General features: G+C 33.1%; 2 protein-coding genes, 1 long non-coding RNA gene and 1 pseudogene across 4 annotated transcripts; 2 read left to right on the top strand and 2 right to left on the bottom strand.

Annotated features, from left to right (window-relative positions):
* Nucleotides 1-1,459: 1,459 nt before the first annotated feature.
* On the top strand, nt 1,460-3,416 carry LOC105111330 (DNA-directed RNA polymerases II, IV and V subunit 8B-like; annotated as a pseudogene).
* Nucleotides 2,537-9,125, bottom strand: LOC105111329 (uncharacterized). Its single transcript, XR_839596.1, has 2 exons — nt 8,847-9,125; nt 2,537-2,640 (listed from the first exon to the last, which is right to left on the bottom strand). It is a non-coding gene; the product is annotated as an uncharacterized LOC105111329 (long non-coding RNA).
* LOC105111328 (DNA-directed RNA polymerases II, IV and V subunit 8B-like) lies at nt 4,511-9,653 on the top strand. 2 transcript variants are annotated; one of them, XM_011006648.1, is made up of 6 exons: nt 4,511-4,789; nt 4,901-4,988; nt 7,735-7,817; nt 8,430-8,587; nt 9,132-9,241; nt 9,394-9,653. In XM_011006648.1, exons 3-6 carry the CDS (start codon nt 7,751-7,753, stop codon nt 9,503-9,505), a joined length of 447 nt encoding a protein of 148 aa, XP_011004950.1. In that variant the 5' UTR covers nt 4,511-4,789; nt 4,901-4,988; nt 7,735-7,750; the 3' UTR covers nt 9,506-9,653. The 2 variants fall into 2 exon arrangements, with proteins under 2 accessions (XP_011004950.1, XP_011004951.1); XM_011006649.1 differs by having other exon boundaries at nt 4,520-4,789; nt 9,132-9,226.
* A 1,404-nt stretch (nt 9,654-11,057) lies between these two features.
* LOC105111332 (cAMP-binding protein 1-like) lies at nt 11,058-13,640 on the bottom strand. The gene is made up of 2 exons (XM_011006650.1): nt 12,718-13,640; nt 11,058-11,482 (listed from the first exon to the last, which is right to left on the bottom strand). Coding segments are annotated over exons 1-2 (711 nt in total). The 5' UTR covers nt 13,428-13,640; the 3' UTR covers nt 11,058-11,481.
* Nucleotides 13,641-14,117: the final 477 nt, after the last annotated feature.

The following is a 14,117-nucleotide window of genomic DNA, read 5'->3' on the forward strand; positions in this document are numbered from 1 at the left end:
GTTCAGTAAATATGCACACTTTATGGCACTTTCACACCCTTATACAGCTCACACAGTCGTTAAGACCTTTATGGAATCAATATACAAACTGCATGGATTGCCAGCGACCATAGTAAGCGATCAAGACTCCATTTTTCTTAGTCAGTTTTGGAAGGAATTATTTAGCCTACAAGGGGTCAACCTTCATTACTCCACAGCGTATCATCCTCAATCAGATGGGCAAACTGAGGTCGTCAACAGGTGCATAGAAGGCTATCTCAGGTGTATGACAGGGGAGATTCCTTCATAATGGTGTAAATGGCTGGCTTTGAGTGAATGGTGGTACAACACCAACTTCCACATGACTACAAAGTTCATCCCCTACAAAATACTATATGGGTTTTCACCACCAATACACATACCATATTTCTCTAAAGACTCAGTAGTAGAGCTAGTTGATCATTATCTTCAAACAAGGGAGAAAATGCTACAGACGGTACAACAAAATCTACTCCAATCCTAGAACAGAATGACACAATTGGCTAACAAGAAAAGAAGCGACAAGGTCCTATAAGTGGGCGATTCAGTTTACTTAAGGCTACAGCCCTACAAACAGAAATCAATGCTTCAGCATCACCACAAGTTAGCAGCTAAATACTACGACCTGTACGTAGTAATTAAGAGGATTGGGGAAGTAGCCTACAAGCTGGACCTTCCATCATCGTCAAATATCCATCCAGTTTTTCATGTCTCTCTATTGAAAAAGAGTGTGGGAAGTAGGGTGGTGCATAAAAGCTTACCAGACGGACCCAGAGAACCCCTGTTACAGCCACAAGCCATCGTGGATCGCAGGATAAGCAAGAGAGGTCAACAAGCGGCTACATAACTCTTAATCCATTGGCAAGGGTTGTCCCCAGTAGAGGCCACCTGGGAGTTTATAGACAAAGTAAAACTCAAGTTCCCAACCTTCAACCTTGAGGACAAGGTGGTTATTAAGGGAGAAGAATTGTTGCAGGTAAACTTTACGTGAAAAAGGTTCAACAAGAGAAGGCATTTAAAAGAGAAGTTATCATTACAAGTGATTCGCACCGTTTTACTTACTTAAAATTACCTTTACTTAATACACACCGTTTCAATATATTTATAATCTAGAAGGTACGAGACCCTGTTCTCGCTTTCTATTCACGCCTATATACAGAGGCAGTTGTAACAGAATAGTTTATGAAATATTATTCTGTCCTCCTTCTCTGCATTCCTAAATTCTCTCATATTCTCCCTCAATTCTGCTCCTATCTTCCCTACCTCTGTTAAACTTTTCACCATACAATTACTCCTTCATCACTTTCTTTCTCGGTTCGTAGATTTTAGGTTTTAGTGATTTTTGTGACAACCGCTGTGGATGTTTACATTTTCATTTTTGTTTCTCTCTTGGGCTTCTTATATGTTATCTCTTTGCTTTGAAAGGTATGATCTTTTGCAAATGAAAGATTTGCTTGACTTCTTTGTCATCGAGAAGCTCAACCTTGATGGTAAGAAATATAACAAAGGTTTGTGTGTTTTTTTTTCCTTTCAACCCTACTAGCTTTTTCATTATATTATTTAGTTTGATCACTTTGTTTTTCTCAGTTCTTTTCTGGGTTGTTAGTACTTGGTAGTTTTTTATTTGCTAAAGGTTGATGCTTTATGGTTGAGTTCAAAACTCGATTAAGTAGAAGAACTTTTTTTACTATGTTCTTGGTTTTGTTTTGGGATTTCTACTACTATTAAGTTGGTATGAATAAAAGGGTCTTGTTTCTCTTTATTTTTTTTCCATGAGGACTTGAATTTAAGTTCTTCGTCGATATCTTGCAATATAGTTTTACCATTAAGAAATTAATGTTTGCTTTGATCTCTACTATAACGGGGTTTTTTCAAATATTAAGTAGTTTTCTTGGAATGAATGTATTATTTGGCAATTTTCGGGGTTGAAATTTGAACTTTTATTTTGAGATATCTATATTGTATGTTATTTAACTGAATTGGAACTAAATCCCTTCCTACTTTAATTCTAGTTGGTTTTATTCGAGTTTCTAATTGGCATATATTGACTTTCCTTTGCAAAAATTGATAGAACTAATAAGACTGGTTGGCATATATTGACTTTCCTTTGCAAAAACTGAAAGAACTAATAAGACTGATAAACTTGTGTTCTTATGTACCTTTTTCTAGACTAATTATAGTTTATAAACTATGTTTTTGCAGTTTCTCGCATTGTAGTTCGTAGTGAGAAGGAGATTTGTATATGCTGCTTGATGTTCACACGGAGATTTATCCTATTGAAGAAAAATCAAGATATTTAGTCCTATTAACTAAAACATTGAACACTGATGGCACTCCTGTTGACCCTCATAATGCGCAGGTAATCCTCTTCTCTCTGTTTTGGTTTTTGGTTATCACTCTCACATGTTTGGTGTTGAGAATGACTTAGATCCTCTGTATTCTTATGTTTTTTCTACATGTTTGCATTTTATTCCTCCGCTGTATTTGTCTTGGTTTATTATTAGTACTAACAACATAATTTTTTTTCACTTTTTTTTCAAAGCCATTGACAATTACCTGGTTTTTAAAAAGTACAAGTCATATGCTGTTATTACAACCAGCCTATAATGATAGAATAACGACCTTGCAAGTTTATTAGTTGATTTGCATGATGTGAACTTGTCTACTAGTTTGCTAGAGAAAACCAAAGTTCTATTGTTATTAGGTCACTAAAACAAATTGGGGCTGATACAATGATCTGAGGTTATGTGTTGGGGTAGGATCTTAGCAATAACATACTTGAACAATGTAGTTGAAACAAACTTACATTATGTTAGTAATGTTTGTTTATTTGTTTCTTTTAATATTGTGATCTTACAAATCATTTCTATTATGCTGCCTACTTGTTATATCCTATCCTCTTACAAGGTACGCAACCATCCAAAGAAGACAAATTTGAGTATGTGACACACGAGAAACTTTACAAAATTAACAAGGAAGGTTCAGGAGCTAATTTCAAGTTGTATGTGTCATACCTATAATTACATAAAAGTCGCTTTCGTTGAGTCTTTTTAGAAGTCATAATACATCTTCATTCGTAATAGATTATGGGATAGCTTATTTCATCCAGGTATATAGCTATTGGTCTTCTAACTGATATATATATCTCTTCTTTTTTTTTTGGCTTTAGGGAGATCTACATTTCATTTGGTGGACTTCAACTATTGCTGAGGGGGAGTCCTAGCTCGCTTGCCAAGTTTCAGCTTGATAAATCCTATTTTATATTGATGAGGAAGATGTAGAGGCATTAAAAGTTCTGTATAATTTTGTACTTGGTTGCATGTCTAATGATTCAGCTATGATGAAGTTTCAATTACATATAGTCCAAGAACTAAATGATAGGAAGAAAGTGAGGTTTGTAGAATCATTTTGTGCTCTCTTACGAGTTGTTCAATTAAATCTTTACTGTCGCTTTTAAAAAAATAATTTATTTTATTGGTTTTATTTTATTTATTTTATTTTTAGATTATTTTAATATATTGGTATTAAAAATAATTTTTTTTAAATAAAAAAATATTATTTTAATAAATTTCTAAAAAATAAAGATAGTAATTAATAACAAGATGCTCAAGCAACCTATATGCTTAATTTCAATAAATAAGTCCACTACTATTGATTAAATAATCTCATTATTCTCTACTTAATAGTTGTTTTTCTTATTACTATTTCACACCAACATAATTATAAATATTAATTTTTTAAAATACAAGATAAAAAATTATGATTGATATTAAAGTAAGATAAAATCAATAAAAAAATTATTAATAATTGAAATATGATGTATCACCAATTATGAACTCATTATTTAGACATCTTCATTTTTTGCAAGTTAATAATCAAAGGTTAATGATGATAATTTTTGAAGGAAGATGTTAATATTTTATTAAATTTGTTTAGATGTTATTGTCGTGAAATATAAATTTTAAATTGGTTGATTATCAAACTTAAAAGAAATATGATAATTAATCATTTTCCTTTTAATTTAAGGTTGCATGACAAATAATTATTTTTTATAGTAATATTAATATTATTATTTATACTAATTATTAATAAATAAATAAAAATAAGTCAGGATAATGAAAATATTTTTTAAAAATTGTGAGATTGTAGAAAATATACCAAATAACCATTAACTAATTGAAAAACTAATAGAATAGGAAAAGAAAAGGAAAGGAAAAAAAAATGAAAGTTGGTAGGGGCTATATGTGTGACCTAGAAACTCAAAGAAAAAAAAAAAAAAAAAAAATTCTAGATCACGTCCCTAATATTCCGGCCGAGGATGACAATTTTATCCAAAATGGATACTAATCTGAATTTACTTGAATGAACATGAGTTTTTTTGTCTATTCAAAATCAGATAATACCCGAAATTAAAAAATAAGGTTCGGATAGGGTATGGATATTGCTTCTACACAACCCGAGTCTCGATTAAGACAATTACATTTGTGCCCCCCTATATATTTGGAGTGAAAAATAGGGTTTCTCAGTTAGCTCTGCAGGCAATCTTCCCTTCTCTTTCTCTACCCCTCTTGCTCTCTTTAGTGTTCAGTCTTTTCCAATCTCCGGTAAGCTCCCACACGCCACAGCCAACCTTCCAAAGTTTCAATTATTCTTCAATCTTCATCTCCATTCGCCAGATCTTGCAAACCATTAGCCCCCTCCTAAGCTCCCACACGCCACACCCAGCCTTTCAATCTTCATTCTTTAATCTGCATCTCTAGATCTTCATTCGGTCTGTTCTTTCAATTCCTGTTTTCCTTCAAAAAAAATTTTCTATCGTTTTGTTTCTGTTCATTGCCATTGTTACAACACCATCCCTAACTTCTGATTGTATGTTGTACAGGTACATTTTACAGCTCCCCTAGGCCTCGGCAGCGGTCCATATAAGCACCCTTCCCTTGTATCTCCTCTGCAAAGTTCACTTCTTTCTTGTAAGATTTCTCTCTGTCTTTCTCTGTTAGGTTTTTTTTTTTTTTTCGTTGGAGGCTGGTGGCTGAATTCTGGCGTTCCTGGGTAATAACATAAAGAACAAGTGAATTTGAAAACTCAAATATATACATATAGATAAGTCTTAACTCATCCAGTATGGTATCAGAAAAGTCAGGCGTCACTGCAATTAAAAGTCAAAGAGAAGAAAGCCTAAGACTATTTAATGATTGCATGAAAGAGTGAAAATCACTAAGGAAGCTAAAATAAATAATTTTTCCCTACATTCCAATCAGAAATAACCATTACATTTGATCGATGAAAAAGATGAAATGACTCTGTAAATGGCAAGAAAACAGCTAATTACACTAGGTAGTATTGATGAAGTTGAAATCTGAATCTTTCAAAGCCATTGTTGCTTTATTAAATGCTTTTCCTCCTTAACCATATCTAATGATGTTAATTCAACCATAAGCCGATCATACTCCTGTTGAACATCTCCTAGTTCCCTTCTTACTGCCTCACCTGCACAAGTATGATCATCAGCTTGATATTTGATTAATCATCAAAACATAACTTGTCATTTCTAGTTTGGATGCCAAATGGGAATCAACAAAACTTAAAATCATTTTCTAGTTTATTGAACGTAGATCCCCTATTGTAGTTATTATTAAAAAAAAAGGCTTTCTAGAATGATGGAATTAAAAACACAAAGTCTATGATTATACCATTCCGCTGATTAATACAGACAGGCAGGATCCATACATATATACTGAGATGAATAATTATGTGTGTAGCATCTCCAATGGACTGCTATACACTTTCAAGGGTGATAAAGATGCTTATTGAATTTGAAAAGGAAGGAAAACATAGAAAATGCATGTAATTATTAATTGTGGCATATAAAATACCTTAAGATCAAGGTCTTCCCTCCTTTTCACGAATGCAAAGCGAAAATCTATTATTAGTCCCATAAACATCGTTTTCACTTTTGAACATGCCTACTGCTTTTGTGATTATGCACAACTTTTTTGTCTTCCCTTTTATAATCAACAATGACAAGATCGTTGCATTGTAGTTGGTATAGTAGGTCACCAGAATGGTCTCATTTTTTCTTATTTTTTTCAAAAGTCTCCTGTACATGTTAAAAGCAGGCTCTACTAATTTTTTTTGTTGTTGTTTGTTCTCTATTGGACTTGTCCCAACATGTTTTTTCACACATTTAACTCAAAACTTTGTCAAAGTGTCATGCTTCATGTTTTTTGCGTATAAACTTGACAGATTAAGACATGTTTATAAGCATAACTAATGAAACATCGGCCCTCTTTTGTAAGACCTGTTCATTTGGATAAAAAGAATTGATGTCTGAATTTTCCTTCTCTTTCAAAGTGCAAAACCTGTTGTTGTTGAAGTTTGATTCAATACACAGAAGAATGTATCCAACCTTGCGGTGTAGAGATTCATTTATTTTTATTTTATGTCATGTTTACACTAAAGCATCATAATTTGTACATCCCTGATAAGTAGTCTAGACAAAATAAGAAAGTGTAATATTTAGATATGAACCAAAAACTATTACTGATTAAACAGGATTTGATTGCAAAATATTTTTTCATTAACCAAACCCAAGTCCAAACTCATGAGTCATGAGCCTATAAGCTCATAGCCCAATCTACAAGCTATTTTGGGAATAGTTTGAAACTTTTGCTATTCAAATTCAAATGTTCATTTATATTAATTTCTCATTTATTTTTATTTGGTTTTTTATAACATTAAACTAGTAATGTTAAATCACAAAATTAAACATGGTTTTAACCTGAAATGGGAATGGATCTCACATATAATTTGGCCTTAGAGGCAGTTCTAACATTTGTTAGAAAACATAATGCAAGATAGACGAGAGAGATAGTTTTGGCTTACTGAATATTGATTTAGGGTTGGACAAGATTTTCTTTTTATACCTTTTTTTACGTGCTGGTTTAACCGGTTCGTTTCAATATAAATATCAATATAAATACCTTTTTTTTCTAGAAACGCGAATAAACCAACCAGAATTACAGTAGGTAGGGATTTAGTGCCAATTCAGTTAAATAACATACAATATAAATATCTCACAATGAAAGGTCAAATTTCAACCCTGAAAATCGTCAAATAGTACATTTATTCCAAGAAAACTACTTAATATTTGAAAAAACCTTGTTACAGTAGAGATCAAAGCAAACATTAATTTCTTAATGGTAAAACTATATTGCAAGATATCGACAAAGAACTAAAATTCAAGTCCTTGTGGAAAAAAAATTAAAGAAATATTTAATTTGGCCTTAGAGGTAGTTCTAACATTTGATGCATTTAAAAAAAAAAAAAACACTTTGAACCTCAATTGCTACCATACTTTTAAACACTCTTCAAAAAAAAAAAAAAAAAGCTGGGCCGTAGATGAAATTGGGCCGATTGAAATATTTAATAATGATCCGAAGCTCAAAACTTTCATAAACTGGGCCTCAAGTTGTTCATTAGAAATCCCTGATCAACCGACATGTGGTATACAAATAAACCCTTAAAACACAGAAGGGTTTTACCAAATTCAGACCCTCTCCGTCTAGCTCTTGGTTTGCTCTTACTTGCTCTCTTTCTTTCTCGATTCGTAGATTTTAGGTTCAAGCAATTTTTGTGACAACCGCTGTGGTTGTTTACATTTTCATTTTTGTTTCTCTCTTGGGTTTCTTATATGTTATCTCTTTGCTTTGAAAGGTATCATCTTTTGCGAATGGAAGATTTGCTTGACTTCTTTGTCATCGAGAAGCTCAACCCTGATGGCAAGAAATATGACAAAGGTTTGTGTTTTTTTTTTTCATTTGAACTCTATTGGCTCTTTCACTGTATTATTTAGATTGATCACTTTGTTTTTCTTAGTTTTAGTACTTGGTAGTTTTTTCTTTGCTAAAAGTTGGTGCTTTATGGTTGAATTAAACACTCGATTAAGTAGAAGAAGGTTTTTTTACTATGTTCTTGGTTTTGTTTTGGGATTTCTACTGCTAGTAAGCTGGTATGAATAAAAGGGTCTTGTTTCTCTTTAATTTTTTTTCCATGAGGACTTGAATTTTAGTTCTTTATCGATATCTTGCAATATAGTTTACCATTAAGAAATTAATGTTTGCTTTGATCTCTACTGTAACGGGGTTTTTTCAAATATTAAATAGTTTTCTTGGAATGAATGTATTATTTGAAATTTGACCTTTTATTGTGAGATATTTATATTGTATGTTATTTAACTGAATTGGCACTAAATCCCTTCCTATTGTAATTCTGATTGGTTTACTCGAGTTTCTAATCAGCATATGTTGACTTTCCTTTGCAAAAATTGATAGAACTAATAAGACTTATAAATTTGTTTTTGTTTGTACTTTTTTTGGACTAATTATAGTTTGTAAACTATGCTTTTGTAGTTTCTCGCATTGTAGCTCGCACTGAGAAGGGGGATTTGTACATGGTGCTTGATGTACACACGGAGATTTATCCTATTGAAGAAAAATCAAGGTATTTAGTCCTATTAACTGAAACATTGAACACTGATGGCACTCCGGTTGACCCTCGTAATGTGCAGGTAATTCTCTTCTCTCTGTTTTGGTTTTTGGTTATCAGTGTGACATGTTTGGTGTTGGGAATGACTTAGATACTCTGTATTTTTATGTTTCTTCTACATGTTTGCATTTTATTCCTCCACTATATTTGTCTTGGTTTATTATTAGTACTAACAACATATATTTTTTTTTTCACTTTCTTTTCAAAGCTATTGACAATTAACTGGTTTTCAAAAAGTACAAGTCATGTGCTGTTATTACAACCAACCTATAATGAGTGACCTTGCAAGTTTATTAGTTGATTTGCATGATGTGAACTTGTCTAATAGTTTTCTAGACAAAACCAAAGTTTTATTGCTATTAGGTCACTAAAACAAATTGGGGCTGATACAATGATTTGAGGCTATGTGTTAGGGTAGGATCTCAGCAATAACATACTTGAACAATGTAGTAGAAACAAATTTACATTATGTTAGTGATGTTTGTTTATTTGTTTCTTTTAATATTGTGATCTTACAAATCATTTCTATTAATGCTGTCAACTTGCTGTATCCCATCCTCTTACAGGGTAAGCAACCATCCAAAGAAGACAAGTTTGAGTATGTGACACACGGGAAACTTTACAAAATTGACAAAGAAGGTTCAGGAGCTGATTTCAAGTTGTATGTGCCATACTTGTAATTACATAAAAGTTGCTTTCGTCGAGTCTGTTTAGAAGTCGTAATGCATCTTCATTCATAATAGATTATAGGATAGCTTATTTCATCCAGGTATATGGCTATTGGTCTTTCAACTGATATAGGTATCTTTTTTTTTTTCTTGGCTCTAGGGAGATCTACATTTCATTTGGTGGACTTCAGCTGTTGCTGAGGGGGAGTCCTAGCTCGCTTGCCAGGTTTCAGCTTGATAAAAACTATTTTATGTTGATGAGGAGGATGTAGAAGCATTAAGAGTTCTGTATAATTTTCTACTTGGTTGCATGCCTAATAATTCAGATGAAGTTTCAGTTACATATAATCCAAGAACTAAATGATCGGAAGAAAGTGAGTTTTGCGGAATTTTTTTATGGCTCGCTTACGAGTTGTTCAATGAGGTCTCTTTGCTGTTTTGTTTTTAAAAGAAGTTTGATTTATTTTTCTGTATTTTTATATCAATTTAACATATTAGTATTAAAAATAAATTTTTAATAATAATAAAATATTATTTTAATAAATTTCTAAATAATAATAATAATAATTAATAACAAGATGCTCAAGCAACCTGTATGTATAATTTTAATAAATGAGTCCACTACTATTGATTAAATAACCTCATTATTCTCTACTTAATAGTTGAATTTCTTATTACTATTTCACACCAACATAATTATAAATATTAAAATTTTTAAATACAAGATAAAGAATTATGAGTGATTTTAAAGAAAAATAAAATCAATAAAAATTATTCATAATTAAAATGTGATAATATCATCAACTATGAACTCATTATTCAATCTTTATCTTTTGCAAGTTAATCAGTAAAAATCAATTATGATAATTTTTGAAGGAAGATTTTAGTTATTTATTAAATCTGTTTCGGTGTAATTGTCATGAAATATAAATCTCAAATTAATTGATTATCAAACTTAAAAGAAATATGATAAAAACAAATCGTGGGTTTGTAGGAAATATACCAAACAACTATTAGCTAATTGAAAAACTAATAGAATAGAAGGAAACTTAAAAAAAAAAAAAAATCAAAACAAATTAGAGTGGAGGATCCGTCCTTTTCATACAAATATACAACTTCAAGGATTAAAGTGAAAAATCTTAAAAGGTTAATAAATATTATAATGAAGTAATTTAGTATAAAATAATGGGATTTATATCCATCGTCAAGAACAAGAATGAAGATTAGAACATGAATGAAGATTATCGGCAAGTGAGGTTCTAGTCTAGTGATGAGAGGGACTTGTCCTCTTCCTCCGCATCTAGGTTCGAACCTCATTATGCACACCTGTCATCCGTGTGGTGCCTTACCTGCTCATTAAGTTTGCAGAATGTTCAGTAGGTTATGAAAATGGAAATTAGTCGTGGTGCATGTAAGCTGACCCAGACACCCCACGTAAATCAAAAAAAAAAAAAAGAAGAACGAAGATCACCGGGTCACCACGCCATGCAGGTATCAATAATTTCTCAGCTGCTCAGCATCAAAGCGTCTTGGCACTAATAAGGTGAAAGTCCCGTTCTCTAAACTGGATTAATTTTGTTCTTACTTGCTAAATAAATATTCAGTATACATAGAGATGGGATTTATTTATTTATTTTCGTCTATATTTTTATTCTTATTCAAATCTAAAACATTTAAAACATTCTCTATATTTTCAATATATATTTTTTTTTTATTTTTTTTTAAACACAAGCCAACTATAACATATATAGAGCACACGAGCTTTGCACTCTGGGCTTAAGTTCATGCATCAGAAACCCTCCAAGCAACTCCTACTTTCTAGAGTACAGATGAAATTACTGGGATAAAGGTTAACCATAATTGTTGCGAGTGCACAAAAGAAAGAAGAAACAAGGAAGGAGAAGTCATGGGACAACGATTTTTGAAGTACATCCAAGAGGAAAAGTTACTGAGGAGGTAGCATACAGACAACATGCTCCCAATCAGAAATGTAAAACTGAATAAACAGAAAAGATCACACAAGCACATCCTACAACCCTTAGGTACCTAGGTTTCTTCAGTCATCAGAGTTGAGAACCTAAATGGTGCCACCAGGCTGCATGGGTTAAAATGCCACTGATCCTCGGATAAGAGACAATGACAGTTCTAAGGGAACAGTAGATGGAAACTGGGGCTCAATGAAGTATCTGGTGGGTAGCATCAAGGATTATGTTCTTGTGCAAGTAGATGACTTCAATGTCGTAAGAGCTCTGCAAAACCACAATCATTCAAAGTGAGTTGTACTTTCAGCTCAAAACTCCAGATTAGAAAAGACGATTCAATATATGACCAGAACTGAGATTAAGGTTTGCAATGGCATGCTATTCCCATGAATACAGGCTTTCAAAGAAGCTAAAACTTGTTCACTAAAACCTAGCCTGTAATCTCCTTCAATTGTGTGGCATTAATTCTGGTTTTAGCCATATATTATGTTCCAAAGGTGTTTTGGTCCCCCGCGTAAAGCATGTCAGATCATTGCAATTATTACTGCTTGTGTTACAGCCGGTAAGTGCAAAAAAGAAGAAGCAAAAGCTGGTATAAATAGAAGGATTTGAGGAGGTAGAAGGTAGACGTCTACCAGTTGAAAAGAAGATAACATGACTTGGTCATCAATTAGAAACAACTTCACTACCAAGAGCCCATCCACTGATTATTTGTCATGCAACCTACAGGTTTTTTCTATAATTCTATATTGAGGTTAGGCTTTAGCCCATCCACTGATAAGAGCCCAAATACTCTTATTTCGAACTTTTTTTTTGTCAGGTTGACTCTCCCGAACCGTGACCAAGACCCGGGTCACCCTCAGGTTGGGTTTCGAACAAAAAATAATTACGAGAAAGGAATTCCACAACGTAGTGGCTAATAAAAAAAAATACACCCAAAGATTTTATCACTCACACATATGATGATTTAATTATTAATTTTTATACATGATTTAATTATTAACTTTCATTCTAGTGAAAAGTTTCAACAATGTGTGGTGTCCAATAACACCAAACCATTCCCAAAAATATAGAATTTGCATGTCACCATGTGCACAAAGCAAAAATGTTAACCTCAAATAATTTCAACATGAATTTATCCGACAAATACATCATCTGCATATCACCATATGCACAAAGCAAACGCAATAACTGCACGCCAAGAAAATACATCATCTCGGATAGTTCAAACCCAGAATTATCCGACAAATACAACACATGCACATAACATGTGATCAGGCTAAACTTTAAATACTATTTATTTTACAGCTAAACCCTAATTTACCTTACAACAATGTGATCGCGCTTGTTAAACTTATCCACGAGTAAAATAACCCAAAAACACATGTATCACTAAACATATAAATCAGAAACCACATAACAAAAGCAAACATGACAAGAAAATAGAAACAATCAAACGCAAAGCAAGGAAAAAACAAGATCAAGATTAGGAAGAATCATACCATCCACTTGAACTGGGCCGATTTCCACTAGATCTGGGTCTAACGAAACCCAGATTTGATTCATCACCTCTCGTCATCGTCTCATACCCACCTGACTTGGGCCTTCCGTCTTCACCAAACCGACCCGGAGAACCGAAAAACTGTTGCTGCTGCCTTTGACCCACCTCCTTACCCCTAAAAACCTCGGGTCCAGGCCTCTCCTCCCTCCCAGCAAAACCCGGTCTAAGATGTGGTGGCACAAACTTATCCGGTTTAGGCGACCCCAGACTAGCCCCAACCTCCTTCTGCTTCTCCTGTCCACGAACCGGAGAAGAAACAATCGAACCAGCCCCGGTTCGACCTAAAGGACGTAGAGAAATACGGTCCTGTTCCGGTTCAGCCCCTGTTTGAACCGGGATTTGAACTTGAGCTGGATGGCTTGGTGGGGTTTTCGGAGAGGGAGTCAGTGGTGTTGTTTGGATGGTGGATATCGGTTTAGGTGTGGGTCGGGTCAGAACCAGCATCCGCCCATGGGTTCGGGTTGATGAGGATGGAAGATGGCTTTTGTAGAGATTGTTCGGGCTATTAGGTGATGATATTGTCGAGTAAAAAGAAGTGGAAGATGGATGCTTTGATGGGTTGTTTGTGTTATTAGAAGAGGATGAATTGCTTATGTTTTTGTCATAAACATGGTTAAAGTTAACGGAGGCATATTTATTGGCTCTTGCCATCCACCACCAGCAACCACCACTAAGTAGAGTCTTGTGTGCTTGTTTTCAGAGAGAAAAAGGACGGATCTTTGGCTGCTATTTTAGCTCCACAGAGGAAAAGGTACGAGAGAAAATAGAAGGATCGGATCTTGAAGTTAAAAGGAAAGAGAGAGAGAGAGAGAAAACCCGGTTTTTTTTTTCTTTTTTATCGTGAAAAGAATTGAGAGAAGGGCAGTCCGCGGTTTTTAGGGAATGGTAAGGGATCGATTTAAGCAGTGGTTTTCAGTTGCTTGCGTGGCGAAAAGTTAGTGGATTTGAGAGAGAGAAACAGGAGGAAGTGGCAAATCCAAACACTTGTGTTCCTGGTTCGCTGAATATACTAATTGCGTGTCAAACTGTGATAGATATTATTTTTAAAAATATATTAAAAACTTAATTTAAATTTTTTTATATATATAATTCAATCACATTTCCAAACCTATCTTATAAAAATTTATTAGCTTTTACGTATAATAATTTTTTTTTTCAAATTAAACTTATATAATTATTTAAATTTAAAAATCTCTACTCAGTTTTTTTTTATATATATTTAATTAGTATACTGACTTCATTATCAAAGTTATAAATTAAAGATATAATAAAACATAACAAAAAAATTTTGATTTTTTAATCAATATTAAATTAATTTAAAAAATCATAATTTTAATACTC

Source organism: Populus euphratica, unplaced genomic scaffold (assembly GCF_000495115.2).
Source record: "Populus euphratica unplaced genomic scaffold, PopEup_1.0 scaffold291.1, whole genome shotgun sequence".
In the NCBI taxonomy this organism is placed as follows: Eukaryota; Viridiplantae; Streptophyta; class Magnoliopsida; order Malpighiales; family Salicaceae; genus Populus; species Populus euphratica.